Here is an 18,016-nt window from a genome sequence, read left to right as displayed (position 1 = left end):
ATGACAATAAATAAATAAATAAATACAATTTTTTAATTAAAAAAAAAAATAAAGAGAGAAATATGATCCAAACTCAAATCTCCTGCACAACAATTTAAGTAGCGCAAGAAACAGGGAGATATAGTTCAAACTCGAGTCGCTAAACGTATATATTCGAGCTTGTATCATATATTATTCTCTTTGAAAACTCGAAAAAGGTACTCGAGCAGCTCAAGCCAAAATCTCGACTCAAGATCCAACGAATGCCTTACTCTATAGATAGAGATAAGAGGGAAACGAACAGACACTAAAAGCCACATTATACAAATCCATAAAACAAACATCGCACAAAAGGTCTCATTTTGCCTTATATGGAATAAAATCCTGTCATCAATGCAAATTTTAGTAAGCTAGCTAGCAAATACACCGAAAACAAGAAAATACGAACAAAATTTGTAAAGCATTTGCATCTGATTCGATCCATGGTATATGACCCAAGATGAGTTTAGTCCAGCTTCACGGAAGAAAACAAGTAATGCACAAACCAGAATGATGAAAGAAGGCCAACCGTGCCAGTAGCGAGCATAATGGCTAGGACCATGAAGAGTGAATAACCCAAGTAAAGGGTTGCAGAGACAGGACCATTCAAGCTCTTAAGATCAAATATCAGGTAGTTGATAGAGTACAAGAAAATGTATAGCGCGACAGAACCGGAAGCAAAGAAAGATTTCCACCACCATTTCCAATCTTCCACACAAAGATGCATGTAAGTGAGAACAAGGGATACTTCAGCACAGACTACCACCAAAAGCATAAGAACTATGAGGAGAAATCCAAAAACATAGTACACGCGACCCATCCAGATGCTTGACATGATGAAGAAAAGCTCGATGAAAAGTGTTCCAAAAGGAAGGGTTCCAGCCCCAAGAACCAAAAGCCAAGATGGGTACTTCTGAGGAGGGATTTCGCGGGGAATTTGGTTAGTTCGAACAGGATATTCAAAATGAGGCGCCTTTGCACCATAGTAACCACCAACGAGGGTGAGCGGAACCGAGATACAGAACCACAGCAAAATAAGTACGACAAACAATGAAAATGGAATTGCTCCTGTGCTGTGACTACCCCATAATAGGAAATTCAAAGTTGTAAGAATGAGGAAGGATATACCAGGGAAGAAACAAGCAACCTTCCACGAGACTGAAACCCATCCCGTTTTATTTCCATTGAAGATAGTTGTCCACATCCGAACTGCAACATATCCAGCAGCGATTCCAAGAATCATGTAGAAAAACAGCATACCAGTTATCAGTGTACCACGGGATGCTGGGGACATAAATCCAAGGGCAGAAAACAAGATCGTCACAACAGCCATTCCAATAATCTGAACTCCATCTCCAACCATCACGCACAAAAGGGACGGATTAGTAGGCACACGAAAAACATCACCCACAATGAGTTTCCATCCAGACAACTCCTCGTTCATCTGGGCTTGAGCTTCCTTGTCGAGCTCCTCGTACCGAGTAAGATCTCGCCTAACAGTCCTCAAAAATATTACAAGAACAATTCCGGCCAAGAAAGTGACTACCATGAGGGAGTTCAGAATCGAGAACCAATGAACTTTCGCTCCTTCCATTTTCAAATACGCATCCCATCTTGACGGCCACTTGATGTCCCTCTCAACAAATGACACCTCATATGTAAAAACCAGTGGCTCGTTCTCTTTAATAGCCATGGCAGGTGCACTCCCATCACATTTAATTGATGCTGGGTACTTGTCATACACGTCCAATTTCTTCACAAAGTCAGCATTGTGCCTGAAACTACAAGGCTCCACCTCAAAACCAACAACCATGTACCCAGGTGCTTCGGAACCTGAGTTTCCACCAGTAGGTATCATCTCAGCCGCATCCCCAGTACCCATAACATGAGCCACATTGGGCTCCTCGTATTTATGTACAAGGACTGTAAATTTCAAGTGATTAAACAAAAAGTAGCCATCCAGCGTCTTAGCACCAACTAGGTAACCAGTCCACCTCAACGTAATTCCATCCTTCTGAACATACCGAATAGCAGGCAAGTTATCAAGAATCACATTGACCTGATACATCTCATCAATCCTCTTTTTCAGAAGTTTTGTTTCCTCGGACGACAAAGGCTTAGTATGGCACAGGAAAATCTCGGTCTGATTCGTGTACATCTTAAACCTATATGGAGAATTCTCAATCCTATCTCCCATAAGCAGCTCACCAAGATTCTCCGCACTGTCCTTGATCTCTTCTGGCTGACAAAACGGTAAACTGTAGTAGCTAAAGGGCATCTCAGTCTCTATTGAAGTCAAAGAATTGACCTTCATATTCAACGCATCCCCCACTGCATATTTGTGAGGATAACTACCAGGGAGGTAAAACCCGTGCCCTAGGTGAACGAACGCCATGGAAACAAGCAAGACCCAGATCTTGAAATTGGTAATACATTCCATCTTTTACGTCTTATTGTCAGATCTGGATAGCCCAGATCGGGAAATCAAGAAAAATGCAAAGAAAACCAGTTCCCGCACAGGATAACAGTATTATCGAGATCTGGAATGCAAACCACAAGACTTCAAGGAGTCGGTTTCTATAAATTTATTCGAAATAACGCACACCGTAAAACAAGAAAACCAAATGAAGGCGAGATTGAAACGATTCTCAACGAAGGTGAATATACAAGTAAGCGTCAAGATTCAAGAGATCTTACCAAATCACGGAGTAAATTGAGGATCAAAAGGCACCGCGAAACTGGAAAACTAGCAGCCTCAGAGAAATTGCAAGGGGCTGAAACTCCTAGAGAGAACGGACGAAAGAAAGCAAGACGAAGGTATTTATTCATAAATAGTCGAAAGTCGAGATAAAAGTCTACTCGAGACCACATGCTCAAGTAATCGAATATTTCAAAAAAACATTAAATTGTTGAAAAATGTTAAATTAGATTAATATATCTTTTGACGGAAAAACTTGTATGAGAGGGTATCATGATTCGTATTTTGTGAGACGAATCTCTTATTTAGGTCATCTATGAAAAAATATTACTTTTTATGCTAAAAGTATTACTTTTTATTGTAAATATCGGTAGGGTTGACCCGTTTCACATATAAAGATTCCTGAGACCGTTTCACAATAGACTTACTCATCTTTTAAATACATAATCTAAAAATGTCAAATAGGGTGCCATATAAATATTTTTGTATGTATACTATGTAAGTGTAAGTCTCTTTATTTGTGAGTCGGGTCAATAATGGTCATATTTATAATAAATAATAATAATTTGGACATAAAAAATAATATTTTTCATATGTAATTCAAATAGAATATATGTATTACAAAAATCACATGTGAGACCATCTCACATAAATTTTTATATAATTATACAAAAACTTTCTAAAACATGAATTATTGTATCTTTTATTTGTCACCAAAGTATGCCCAAAACACACCACTTGCCCACACACAACTTAATTTGGTACATTTATGTTGTGTAAAAATTATTTTTAAGAAAAAACACCTTACTTCAATTAAGTGCATTTTGAGTTTGTCAGGTTCAAACTATTACATTTTTATTGTCAATTGTGTCATGATATATTTAGAATATTTTATTATTTTCTTTATATTATTTAATGTTTGGCTCAATTTATACATTTTGATTTATCAACCTATATTATATATATACATTTTGAACAAAGAGAGGTGGAATTGATCGACTTTGAGTATTTGAACCCATGACCTCTTCCATATATTTTCCCCTCTCATTTATTTAATTTTATTGAATATTTTATGTTTTACTGATTTGGAGGTGGGGGCTTTAAGTAGGGCGGTTAATTTAGGTTGAGTCCGTCGAATTTTGCATGTCCAACCTCGCCAAATAATTTATGCGAGTTAGGTTAAAATTTTATCAATCCATTTAAAGGCAGTCTAAACAGGTCAGCTCTCGAAGGTCGCGGGACTGGACGGGTTGATTAGCGAGAGCCAGTTGATCGACATGTTGAGAAGAAAAAAAAAAACCATATATATGTGTGTATGTATTTGTCTAGTGAAAGTTGTCAACTTTTTGAGTTAATTATTTTGACTTACATATAGAACTGTGAAATCAAAAATTAAAAAATTTATTAAGATTTTTTTAGAAATTTTTGTTTATGAAATTACCAAATTCAATTATTTATATAGATTTTTCTTTAAAAAAAAAAAAATTGGTTAGTCCGTGGGATGGTCTATCTAACCCACAACCTAACCTTGAGTTCATTTGACGAATCGCCCTGGTATGTCAGAAGACAAATTTTCGGAAATGATATATTCTATTTTTGTTTTGTTTAAATCCAAAAAAAATTTGGATGTGATATGCTCGAGGTTGATTTATTCGATTGGTAGGCCAAACAGATGCACACATCTTGAAAACCTACCGGATACATGACATACCGTGGTGGGATCAGGAATACGAGTCTAATCAGTTTAAAATTTTAAACTCTTAAATTATTTAATATTTTAAATTGATCTATCCGGATTTTTTAAAAAAATTAAGACCAGACTGAATGGCAAGGACTGTGGCTACGCCACTGATTACAAGACCTGAATTTCATCAACAATATTGTGAGTTCTAGGTCTAAACGTTGTATGAATATATGCATGTTATTTCGTATTAATCGAAATCGAAAGGGATGATTGACAAAAAGAATTTGTATTTCCGCTGTGTTTTGAGTCCGATTTTTCGGAACGCCGACACATTATTTAATAACCATCTTTGTTTTGTATAATGGAGTCTTGTGATGACGGGGTTGATTTTTAACGATGTAAAACAAATTGAATAATGATATAAAGTGATTTTGTTTCTTGAATGTGTATATTGTTCAGCATGTAACCACATGGATGGAATCAAAATCTGAAGTTAAAATGAAAAAAATTCATGAAACTATTAATTAATTGTACATATATTTTAAGATATGATGCATTTTTAAGTCCTAGGCTGTTGCATTAATTACCTGCAGCTTTGTCTCCCTTTGAAATATATACTTTCTCAATATCAGCTGCGGTTGGCTTCCCCCCCTTTCTCCATGGCGCCTCCTCCTTTCTCTTCCCATACAACACACAATAAAGCCCTCCAAATACAATGCTCCTAAAACACTACTATACATATGATTAAATGTAATTATAGATACACAGGGACGGAGTCATCCCAAAGGACCCGTGGTCGATTTTTTCGAATATGTGTTTATTTAGTTTAGTTTTTTATATGTATAATAACAGTTATTTGAATCAGCCGATACTAAAAAAATATTGTTAAGCACAATTTTCTGGTTTTTTAATATATATATATATATATATATATATATATATATATATATATATATATATATCTTTGCCCAAAATCTAGTTAATGATAATAAATTGTCCTGAGTTTTGGACAAAGATTCTATTTTTTAGCAAGTTTATCTATATTTATACATGGTTATTTGTTAATTTAAATCAAGTTAAATTTAGTCTAGTAATTTTATTACTTGACTACATTCAAAAAACCAAAAACTTGTACTTAAAATTTTTTTTAGCTATGTTAAATATTTTTTATTATATGTATGACAAATTGAATATAATTAATATAGTACATGCTCGGCAAAATCAACCTCGGGCCGGAGCCCACCTTTGGGGTGGCTCCGTCCGTGATCTGAACTTAATTTAGGTGTGGTTTGATTCTAAACTCATCCGTAGATAAAGTTTATATTGTAAATCTCTATGAACGATCTACTGGATCAAACGTCTTTCTTCAATCTCTGAGTCAAGTCCACGATTGATAGTTTGAATTGCGAAAATTAGAAGAATTAGTACGTTGAGATTTGTAGCTGAAAGGCGGCAAACCACGGCGATGGTTGTCGTGGTTTTGAGAGGTGGTGTTGGCCGAAACTTGGTTGACAAGAAATCAAGGTTGCTGAATTTCGGAGCATGAGGAGAGAGAAAAGGTATAGCACATAAGTTTGATAAGAAACCTTATATTTATAGATTTGAAGGAACTAGAATTCTAATAAGATTCTTAGTGATAGATTTGACAGAGTAAAAACTCTTATCTAGTTCGTATCTAGATAATGATTGATTATGTCAAAACTCCAAATTAGAGTTTGATTAGAACAATTTAGTCCAATGAGTCAAAAATCGTACTATATTTTTTGTGTAACTAGGACACCTATTGTTTAGAGTTTCACCAAGACACTCCGAGTTTAAATAATAAAACAATCCATGATTGTGGTTTCATAATCTCAATCAACGATTAGACATCACTGATATGATGATGGTACAAAACTCGTTATTATGATGTAAAGTTCAAATTTTCGAAAATCAATTTTCCACTTATTCAACTTTGACAGCTGCCTATTTTTTAACTCTTTCACAAAATTTAGGCAGTTGTAATCTCTTCACAATACCAGCAATCGTGTTAACTCTCACAACTTCCAAATATATGATCCACTTGTAAATACTTTACAAGCCAAATGTTTGATCACCATCAAACTTAATCATCAAATTCAGCTTCTTGAATTCTACTATCTTGATGAGAACACAAAAATCAATATTTATGTTACATCAATGGTCTAATAATCTTGGGTTCACAACTCATGTGATCCAAAACAAATTTATCTATTATACGAGTTAATCTTATTAACATATGCATCAACCCCTTGATAACAAGAATGTCAGAACTTAGTTATGATTGCACTAATCGAATCACGGTAATATTATCTAGTAGCATCGCTACATGATTTTTTATGTATCACTGATAGTATCTGTAAAAACTACTAGGTTAAGATTAACGCACAATACGATACCTTCAACACAAATATCTTGATTGAATATGTAATCATTGGTATATTGAAAATTGCATATGAATTCGATAAAGATGTGATGTATTTTTGAGTAATCACAGTGACATCATGTGTGCAACTAGGGAACATTTTTTCCTAAAGCACAACTCATACTTTGGCAACAGATTTCTTGCACTATTAACTCATCAAATCACATAGTACATCTACATATATAGGTGAGCGATGAATCTCTGACTACAAAGTATCAGCTCCTACACGTGGCAAAATTACACTTAAACTCTTCATTTGATGACCCCCACGAAGCCGATAAACGAGTCAAATTGCAACACTAGTACATAGAGTCTCTATGTTTTCTCGGGTTAAAGGACTAATGGTGTAAAACCATAACCGCATACTAATCTACTTGATAAATGATAGCCACTCAAAAATCCGAGTGAGGGTTGTTTAGTGACTCATCATATGAGCTCTCATATGTATGATTTGGATATCTCAATACTCGTACCAATGAAACATGTCGTATAATATGACATATCATAGTCTCCAATCTTTATATTTATTTTAGGCCTGTTGAATCGACTATGAACGAGTTTAGAATATATAGAAACTAAAGTGTGTTTCATTATCAATGTGACATATATGACATCATTGTACCATAGTATATTTAAGATCTTTATTTATACAGGTTGCAGGAGTATACATATAAAATAAATGTTATAATTTGTTAAAATGTAAAATATTATTAAATAAATATTGTTTATTACATAAAAATCGATAAATTCTAAATCACGTTCTACTCTAACAGAAACACCATTGTTCTATTAAGAATCAAGAAATACTTTTTTCCAGCTCAATTTTTGGGTACTAGTTTGTCCTCTATTCGTGATGTTACAGCCATAGTTTTAAAAAACATGTGATAAATGATTCGTAGATATATTACTTATTCAAAAAATTGTAATTTTAGTTTGAGTTCATGAGGTTTCATGCGTAAATGAATGTTTTTTTTTTTTTTTGCGATTTTAGTATCATATAGCCAAATTTTAGTCTTAGTCTTATATCTTTCATTTTTTGGTAATTTAGTCATTTTCATTATAACTATAGATATAACGTTGCACATAGATGATTAAAATCGCAATGAAATCAATATATTGAACTAAAATTACAAATTAATCGGGCTACGATACCCTTCACCTATTTTTATATATTTCTGTCTTACTTAAATATATTTAAATCATCGAGCTAACGTAATAACCTGAAAATTACACTAGTCAAGTAACATAAAAAAATTATGTGTGATGGTTTCATAAATCAATTTTATGAGACATATATCTTATCTGAGTCACTCATAAAAATATATTATTTTTCATGTCAAAAATCCTATAAAATACACACTAATCAAGTAAATAATACTGAACATATCATATATAACAAGTTCGTCGAATAAATCAAACTGTTAATATTGACATGACCGAAACCATATACTCCAACAATCATTGGGGTCTAGGATGGTTATATCTAATCATTCTGATTTGAATCTCATCGTTTAAAATATTTTTAAAAATATAATAATTGCATACGCACTACACATTTCCAAATTACTTAGTTTATTTAATCAATTTATATTATAAATAGATGCATAGAATAAAAATATATATTTTTTGAAATATATTTTATTTTTTTTGTTTTACCCTAAAATAAGTAATGGCTCCGTAGCCCCCAAGTGATTGGTTTCGGGAGAGTTGGATAATTTTTTCTGCAACGTTTTTATTTATATGTCGAGAAAAGTTTATGGGAAATGAAACAAATTATTTACAAGTCAAAGGGTGATAAAAAGACAGATTTTCTCAATCTTTTAATATTTCTTTCAGGTTGACCATTAGCTGTGGATGTATAAATAAATAGACATGCATATCTTCTTTCTAGGCGAAGAACAGCCAGAGATTCGAAACGAAGGTCAGCTGCACCAATGCCATACCAATGCAATGTGGCATATGGTATCATTAGTGATACTCTCGAGCTCGAGAGACTTTTATTTTTATTTTAGATTGTTAAATTGACTAAAAATCAGCTTATAATATATGAAAACTAGAGTGTGTTTCATGATTGACATGACATATATGATCTTACTGTACTATAACATATTCAAGATATTTATCTATGCAGATTGCATGAATATGCAGCTAAATTAAATACCATAATTTGTAAAAATGGAAAATATTATTAAAATAAATATTGTTTGTTACATAAGATTCAATAAAATTTAAACCAAAAGTTAATTTGTTAGACATCTACTCTAACATAAACACTTCTGTTCTGTTAAGATTCTAGAAATAATTTTTTCAAGCTCAAATTTTGGGTACTAGCTAGTTTGTCCTCTATTCGTGATGTTACACGATATATTTGCATTCCTGGACTATATACTGCACCAATAATTGGGAGCTAGTAGAGATATTTAATTATTTATCATTCAAATCTGAATCTTATAGTTTAAAATATTTTTACAAATATAATAATTACCATTTTCCAAATTACTTAGTTGACTATATCAATTTATATTTATTTAGATGCATAGAATAAAAATATATATTTTCAAATATATTCAAAAATATATTTTAAATTTTTGGTTTTAACCCAAAAATAAGTAATGGCTCCGAAGCCTCCCAAGTGATTGGTTTCGGGGGAGTTGGGCAATTTTCTCTGCAACGTTTTTGTATATATTTCAAGAAAAGTTAATGGGCAATGAAACAAATTGGTGACAAAGTCAAATGGTGATAAAAAGACAGATTTTCTCAATCTTTTAATATTTATTTTTGGTTGACCATTAGTTGTGGATGTATAAATAAATAGACATGCATATCTTCTTTCTAGACAGCTAAAGATTCGAAACGAAGGTCAGCTGCAGCAATGCCAGGGGGTTCGATTGGGGCGGCCGGAGTACCCAAGGAGAGGGCCGAGGAATACAAAGGAAGGGTCACTGGTTATGTGATCATTGCTTGTGTTGTTGCCGCCGTTGGCGGATCACTCTTCGGCTATGATATTGGGATTTCAGGTACTGTTTCGGTTGGCTGCGTGTTGTTGCAAATATTTTTTCCTCAAATTTATGCCCAAAAGTTGGAAACTTTCTGGGTTTTATTTATATATGATTTTAAAGTTGATAGAAATGTAAGTGGCGAGAATACGGATTTAAAGGAATTTATGTGTGGGTTTTTGAATTTGGGTCTGGGAAATGAATAAAATGAATTCGGGTGCCTAAGAATTTATGAATTATAGCAAGATGGATGGAGTTTGAAAAAAATATCAGAATTAGTGATTCTTTCTGTGTTTTTAATCAGGAGGAGTCACATCCATGGATGGATTTCTTGAGAAATTCTTCCCGGCTGTGTACAGAAACAAGAAGCATGCTCATGAGAACAATTACTGCAAATACAATAACCAAAAACTTGCAGCATTTACTTCATCACTTTATCTTGCTGGTTTGGTGTCTTCTTTGGTTGCTTCCCCGATCACTAGGAGATTTGGCCGTCGAGGGAGTATAATATGTGGTGGTATATGTTTCATGATAGGAGCTGCACTTGATGCTTCTGCAGTAAATATTGTCATGCTCATTTTAGGCCGAATCATGCTCGGGTTTGGTATTGGGTTTGGCAACCAGGTAAATTTGATGTGTTTTGGCATGTTATAGACAGTACCCTACTTTGCTCATTTGCAATTAAGGAACCAAAATCTTGTTAATCAAACTGCGTGAAAAGAGTTTTCATAAAGCATGTCATATCTAATATTCAAACAAGTTAAAAACATAGATTCGAACTTTGCGTTTTCAAATATAAGTTGCACATTGAAGTAGTCTTTTATTTGGTGTTAAGGGAACTGTTGCTGTCTGTCCGAACCTACCATAGTATAAGAATGGTGGATCTTGCTTATATCACTGGAAAACAAGATTTAGTGTAACCTCAACTCCCTTAACTGTTTCTCCTTGCTGTTTGAAGGCAGTGCCGCTATATTTGTCAGAGATGGCACCAACCCATCTGCGAGGAGGCCTTAATATGATGTTCCAGTTGGCCACAACACTAGGAATTTTCACGGCCAATATGATAAATTATGGAACAGAAAAGATTCGTCCTTGGGGATGGAGGCTGTCCTTGGGGCTTGCTGCAGTACCGGCAATCTTGATGACAATTGGAGGAATCCTACTACCCGAAACGCCAAACAGTCTAATCGAGAGAGGTTACCAAGAAAAAGGAAAAAAAGTTCTTGAAAAGATCAGAGGCACAAGTGATGTGCATGCCGAGTTGGAAGACATAATTGATGCGAGTGAACTTGCAAATTCCATTGAGCATCCATTTAGAAATATACTCGAGAAGAGAAACCGACCACAGTTAGTGATGGCGATTTTTATGCCAACTTTTCAGATACTCACGGGCATAAACTCCATTCTTTTCTATGCACCAGTCCTGTTTCAGAGTATAGGATTTGGCGGAAATGCATCACTTTACTCTTCAGCTTTGACGGGAGCTGTTCTTGCTTCATCAACCTTTATCTCTATTGCAACGGTTGACAAATGGGGCCGTAGAGTTTTGCTGATAAGCGGAGGAATACAAATGGTTGTGTGTCAGGTATGAGAAAAAAACTGATACTTGTTGACAATGCCATCGATCTATAAATCGATTACAAAAGACAAGATTTTCCGTGGACTGCTAATCTCTTTAAAGGCATTTCAGCATTTGCGACGGCATTGAACATCTTTTAGTATCCACCATACTTGCAGGACGGAATGTCGGAATCAAAAATATTTAATTTGGAGTGGAAACCAAATGTTGACTTAAGTTTTACGGGAGGGTTTGGGTTGTATTTCTAATATTTCCGCTTGAAATTTTAGTACTTTTTCAGTCAGGAGGCGACTATCAGCTGCCCCTGCTATATCTAAAGCTGAACAATATAAATTGCACACTTCAACACATTCATAGATAGCCTTAGCGTCCTGAGATTTTACCCAAACGATAGCTGATGATGTCTTATATTGCCAAATCAGGTGATAGTTGCAGTAATACTTGGACTCAAATTCGGCAGCGACAAGGAACTTTCCAAGAGCTACTCAATACTAGTGGTGGTAGTAATCTGCCTGTTTGTGACAGCATTCGGATGGTCGTGGGGCCCCCTCGGCTGGACCGTGCCGAGTGAAATATTCCCATTAGAGATACGATCAGCTGGACAAAGCATAACAGTAGCAGTAAACCTTTTCTTTACATTCATAATTGGCCAGTCCTTCCTCTCCCTGTTGTGTGCCTTCAAGTTCGGGATATTCCTCTTCTTCGCTGGCTGGATTACAATTATGACCATCTTTGTGTACTTTTTCTTGCCTGAGACTAAGGGTGTTCCCATAGAAGAGATGATTTTCTTGTGGAAAAAGCATTGGTTTTGGAAAAGAATTGTGTTTAGATGAGCAATACTAATGCATTTAGAGGGAAGTGTACTGAAATTACATGTTGAAATATGAAACCATATAAAGTAAAATAAAGCACCTCAGTATTTGAATTTTTATGGTATAGTGTGATATAGGAAGTGTTTTTCGTGCAAAATCACTTAAAAAAACATATAAGTAACAAATAAATCAGAAAATACTAATGTTCTAATTCATTTCTCTGAAAAAAAACATATTTGTTAAAGTAATATAAGTAGTCTATTTCTATGATTAAATAAATATGAAAGGGGTTAGGTAACTATATTCCAACGCCTTTTTAGACATGAAAATTTGAAGTCTCTTTTTTTGGTAATTTTTGCTAATACTGAATGATCAACCAAAATGACAACATACTTCATACGTCTCAAATATAAAGTTTGTTCGTTTTTTTATACAAATTAAGAAAATAATTTAAAAAACAAAGCTAACAAACAAATTTTCTGTTTTGTTCTTATTTATTCATATTTAAAATAGCTGTACATTTTCCAATATTTAGTTAATAAAAATATTAGTTGAAAAACAAGAAAAATTTTTTAGGGATCGAACTATATATTTGAAATAACCGAAAAACAAATTCTATGACTCTATAAAACTGAAAAGGAGGGAGCAGGTCTGTACAAGCACACCAGTGAAAGAACATTTTTTCAGGATCAATCAAATGTGTATACAAACATAAGGATGATTCTTAAATCTTTATTATAATTATATTCCTAAAGGATCATCAATCCCATAATAGGGAGACAAATAAGTATAAAATCCTTATTTTTAACGAAACTTAATCACTTCCAACACCAAAGCAGAGGAGTGGGCATATATAAGAACAGAAACCTCTTTTCTTCTTCGGCTGTTTAGACATTGCATCCCTCTCAGCAACAAAATCAGCCATATATTGTACAACAGCCTGAAAATTTTACCGATATAAAAAGGTCAGTGCTTGTTAAATCAGCCGACAGGTCGAATCACCACGGTGATATATAAGTGACATACCTGCGCGCCCATTTTCGTTATATGCATCGGTGGCACTTCCAATGGAGTTTGATCAGCTCGAAATTTTGTCAAGTTTGACAGAAATCTAAAGGAATCAGGCAAGATTTTGATTTGATTGTCACTTATGTCGAGCTCTTCTAGCATCTCAAGCTTTCCAAGTGATTCTGGCAATGATCTTAGGTCAGCAAAATTTTTCCCCACATTCAGTTTCTCCAACTTTGAACCAAAACAAAGTTTTTCGGGTATGCTTTCAAGTTCATTGAAGCTAGCGTCGAGTTCTCTCAAGTGCGAAAGATTCCCAATGGTTGATGGTAATCTTTTGACCCTGTTGTAGTGAAAAGTCAGGATCTCTAACTGTTCAAGCTCTCCAATTCCCTCAGGAAGAGCCTTGAGATTATTGAAATCCAATCTCAGTTCTACAAGTGAAGCGCATAACCCAATCGTGTAAGGAAGTTCTTCGAGAGCATTTGTCTCCACATTCAAGATCTTTAAAGAAGTTAGATTCCCAACTAGATTTGGCAAATTCGAGAAGCGGTTTGAACTTAAATCTAGATTAATTAGATTGGTCAAGCTCCCAAAAGACTCGGGAAGTGATTTTAGCATATTTGCAGAGAGATCCACATAGGTCAAATTACACATTTCACCAAAAGAAGAGGGAAGGTTTATAAGTTGGTTGCCATGGGCATCAAGTATCATCAAGGCGCTAAGATCAGCTATGGATGTCGGAAGAGCCATGATACGGTTTTCAGATAGATATAGCTCTGTGAGTGTTGATAACTTCCCAAGAGATAGAGGAAGCCATTCGACTTTGTCTACCAATTTGCCCCGAAGGTCTAAAATATTTGCTTTCTTTCTAGCAGAATTCTCGATTACTGCAGCCAAGTCCAGCAGATCCAATTTTTCTGCTTCTGCCTCTTCTTTAGCTGGAAAAGTAGATGAAACTCATTCAAGCCACTAGAAATCGTTTTATGACCATACCTTGTGAGAAACTAATGCAGTCAACTATGCTACACATTAGAATGAAACAAATACTTGAACAACAAAATTTTCCTTTTTCCCTCGACAAGCTGTACTCGACCCGTGAATTATAAACAGCTTGATCAAGATTTAATACAGAAGAAGTTTACATGACATCAGATTTCGGAAAAAGGATGTTGCTATGATAAATCTTAGTGAACTACAGACTATCTATCTGCTTCAGCAATTCAGCCAGTAATACAAAAATACTCGAAACAAACTCATCATTAACAAAATCCTAAACCAAGATTTGAATCCTTCATATATTCATAACGTTCAACCCAGAATCTCCATGTCTTAACTTTTATGGGGCAAGAAATTTACATTTCTATACAATTGCACACGAAATTTGACCTGCTTCTCACAGCTAACCTATAAACAGTTCTCAAATCTTTCCTTTACCGTTGTTATTAAAACTGCAAATCATACACTAGAGTTACTAAAACATAAATAAGGAAACGAGAATTATCCAATCAAACCTGAAGATGGGACAATTGCATCTGTTTTAGAAAATATTGGCAAAGAACCTTTGAATTCATTCACTCTCTTGGAGTCAACTTCATCGCAAGTTTTCGCAGTCCTCACAACACTTTCCTCGAATTCATCATCAACAGAACCCGAATCATACTCTTTCTCCACATAGTCATCCCCAGAAACCATCGCAGAAACCTTCTGGATGAGCTCATCAAACACCTGAAAAATTTTGTCTTGCTCGATCAAGTGCGCCGCCTCCTTCTTCTGCTCAAGGCATCGAAACAGTACCATTGATTTCCGAACTTCTTGCAGCACGGAAAAGATTTCAGGGGGCACATCCTCTGGAGGCGCTTGCTTTGAAATGTCCTCCAATTGAAGAGCTTTCTCTGTTTCCACTGTCTGGACTACAGAGATGGCGGCCTCGACCACTTCGATGGAGGGTCTCGGCGGGAGGGTTTGGTAGATTCTAGTGATTTCATCAACAGTTTCTGCACATGCGTGTGGCGGGTTAGTCGTCGCCGGGACGGAGGCCATGGCGGAGAGGAGCTGCGTGGGCAAGATCAATGGTTGACGTTGGTTATATATGAAGCTAATCATTTATATCTTCTTAGAATATATAAGCATATTATCATCAAATCATTAAATTTATAAATATTATTATATGAAAATTTTATTTTTGAAGAAACAATTATTTTATTTTTTTTATTTAATCATAGTTAATACGTACATAAATAGAGATTATTGGATTAATAATATTTCGATATTCCCATTTAGAGCAATATTATTATAATGCACGTGGAAAATATTACTCATATTAATGATGTAATAATCAATGATATCAAACATACGGAAGAAGGTATAACTTGTAAGAAACATGCTAATTTTCTATATAGCTATATTAATCTCATCTGAATACAGAGATAAGAACCCCTGAACCGTATTTTAAAAAAATGGAATGTATAAAATTTCACTTTTCTATAATGTTAAAATTGAGTTTTGGTCATACGTTTTTCAATTTTTGATACTTTTAATCATCTTTCATCACGAGTGTTTATATAACACTGCACACTCGAGCTTCATGCTAACGTCATATTGACGTTAGGCCAAAGCCATGCTGCTTACATTAGAAAAATGAACGAAATTACAAATATACGAAGATATATAGCGTGTTAAATTTGACTCAATTAAGAGTAGGTTTCTTGTGAGACGGTCTCACGAATCTTTATATTTGAAACGGGTCAACCCTACCGATATTAACAATAAAAAGTAATATTTTTTAATGGATGACCCAAATAAGATATCTGTCTCACAAAATACGACCCGTGAGATCGTCTTACACAAATTTTTGTCCTTGATTAATTAGATTACATGATCTATTTATAACATATAATTATGAGTTTAGGGTGTAGTTTTTCAAATATTTAATCAGTATCAAGAATTTTTTTTATAGTCATACAGTCTTCAAGCTTTAAACCTCTATAAATCTTTGTATAATTTTTTTCCCGTACATTATTACTTTTCTGCATTAATTTATTTACTCATTTGATTCGAGTGTTTTCAAATATATATCTCAACCCTCCATTTATCTAAACTATTACCTATTCTCTATTTGAAGATGATCATTTTTCTCTTGAATATATAATATAGATAAAAACTTGTATGAGACGATCTCACGGGTCATATTTTGTGAGACGGATATCTTATTTGGGTCATCCATGAAAAAATATTACTTTTTTATACTAAGAGTATTACTTTTTATTGTGAATATCGGTAGGGTTGACCCGTCTCACAGATGAATAGTCGTGAGAATGTCTCACAAGATACATACTCTGTAATATAATACAATAATTTAATTGTCACTCTAATTTTATTAATTCATAACAACCATTGACTTTTAATTAAGATGAACCTTACAGCCACTCATCTTGATGGAGATCACTAGATTATTGTAGTCTTTTTGAACTTTCATGTTATCCATATTTCGGGTAAGTATTTGATCAATTATCGAGAGAGTGTTTATAACCTTTAACAAAATAACGATTCTCTATGTTTTCTCTACTCTATAAATCGAACTTCTTAAATTCAACTCACAAATTCAAGCTCTTTACATCTAATAAAGGCGTGATCGTGAATGTTAAGTATACAGTGTAAACAAATCGTGTCGGTTCGTATTCAAAATTATCGAATTTGAACCAAAATTAAACATGTTTGGATTTTTTTTAGCAAAACTCGAGATAAAATTATTTTTTTCGATAGTTTATGAGTCACTCGCAAATTTTAATATTTTATTAATATATATAACATAAATTTGGAGTATTTATAACCTTTATTTTGAACAAAAATTTAATAAGTTGAGATTACCCACCCGCATTTTATCGCTTGAACTTCTTTGCTGACTTCTTGTGAGATTGTCGGGGCAAAATACAATGAATTCAATTTTTTAGTGTTTACGGATTAAGTAGTTGGCAAAAACTTGTGTGAGAAGGTCTCACGGGTCGTATTTTTTGAGACGGATATCTTATTTGGATCATCCATGAAAAAATATTACTTTTTATGCTAAGAGTATTACTTTTTATTGTGAATATCGGTAGGGTTGACCCATCTCACAGATAAAGATTCGTGAGACCGTCTCACAAAAGACCTACCACAAGTAGTTTTGATTTTGTCATCATTACAAAACATTTAAGAAAATATCCAACAACTTACTAAAAATAACAAAATCAAAAAATAAAAGAAATAATGAGTTCAGATTTATCTAAAAAATATATAAATTTATAGAAAAATATAAATTATAGTGTATCATCTGTTGAAATGTTTAGATGAGAGGTTGAATAAACAATTGATACAATTTTATTTTTCCTGATTAATTTAACAGGGTTGACAACTAAATTATATATTCTCGAGTGTCGATGTCAGTTGACTAACAAATAAGTGTGGAAAGAAGCCAAACTGATAAATTAGAACAAATCACAAACAAGGTTTGCTAAATAAATTGAAAAATAAACTGAAAGTGGAAAATACACATGCATGTTTCTAGATGTTCAAAGACTCAAGCTCCTACATCAAACCGTCTTCTTTTTGGAAGGCTCACACTAGAAAATTTTGGATAATACAAGTAATTTGCAAGATTTCACTTCAGTTTAGACCTAAACACTTCCAAACTGAAACTTTTAATATATATCAACTGATAATATACATTATGCAAACTGCTATTCAAATATAATGAATTACATTACTATCTTAGCACTTAATGATATTTAAATTATCAG

General features: G+C 33.9%; 3 protein-coding genes across 4 annotated transcripts; 1 reads left to right on the top strand and 2 right to left on the bottom strand.

Annotated features, from left to right (window-relative positions):
• Nucleotides 1-282: 282 nt before the first annotated feature.
• Nucleotides 283-2,875, bottom strand: LOC142504788 (transmembrane 9 superfamily member 11-like). The gene is made up of 2 exons (XM_075617595.1): nucleotides 2,716-2,875; nucleotides 283-2,558 (listed from the first exon to the last, which is right to left on the bottom strand). The coding sequence occupies exon 2, from the start codon at nucleotides 2,456-2,458 to the stop codon at nucleotides 485-487; it is 1,974 nt and encodes a 657-aa protein (XP_075473710.1). The 5' UTR covers nucleotides 2,459-2,558; nucleotides 2,716-2,875; the 3' UTR covers nucleotides 283-484.
• A 5,774-nt stretch (nucleotides 2,876-8,649) lies between these two features.
• On the top strand, nucleotides 8,650-12,349 carry LOC142504839 (sugar carrier protein A-like). 2 transcript variants are annotated; one of them, XM_075617686.1, is made up of 5 exons: nucleotides 8,650-8,764; nucleotides 9,703-9,860; nucleotides 10,144-10,463; nucleotides 10,798-11,424; nucleotides 11,841-12,349. In XM_075617686.1, exons 2-5 carry the CDS (start codon nucleotides 9,716-9,718, stop codon nucleotides 12,249-12,251), a joined length of 1,503 nt encoding a protein of 500 aa, XP_075473801.1. In that variant the 5' UTR covers nucleotides 8,650-8,764; nucleotides 9,703-9,715; the 3' UTR covers nucleotides 12,252-12,349. The 2 variants fall into 2 exon arrangements, with proteins under 2 accessions (XP_075473801.1, XP_075473800.1); XM_075617685.1 differs by lacking the exon at nucleotides 8,650-8,764 and having other exon boundaries at nucleotides 9,586-9,860.
• Nucleotides 12,350-12,882: 533 nt separating this feature from the next.
• On the bottom strand, nucleotides 12,883-15,342 carry LOC142504838 (uncharacterized). Its single transcript, XM_075617684.1, has 3 exons — nucleotides 14,753-15,342; nucleotides 13,257-14,179; nucleotides 12,883-13,170 (listed from the first exon to the last, which is right to left on the bottom strand). Exons 1-3 carry the CDS (start codon nucleotides 15,279-15,281, stop codon nucleotides 13,045-13,047), a joined length of 1,578 nt encoding a protein of 525 aa, XP_075473799.1. The 5' UTR covers nucleotides 15,282-15,342; the 3' UTR covers nucleotides 12,883-13,044.
• Between the last annotated feature and the right edge of the window lie 2,674 nt (nucleotides 15,343-18,016).

Source organism: Primulina tabacum, chromosome 10, assembly GCF_025594145.1.
Source record: "Primulina tabacum isolate GXHZ01 chromosome 10, ASM2559414v2, whole genome shotgun sequence".
NCBI classification, from domain to species: Eukaryota; Viridiplantae; Streptophyta; class Magnoliopsida; order Lamiales; family Gesneriaceae; genus Primulina; species Primulina tabacum.
The sequence above is the reverse complement of the archived record's forward strand: the minus strand, read 5'-3'. Positions and strand labels throughout refer to the sequence as shown.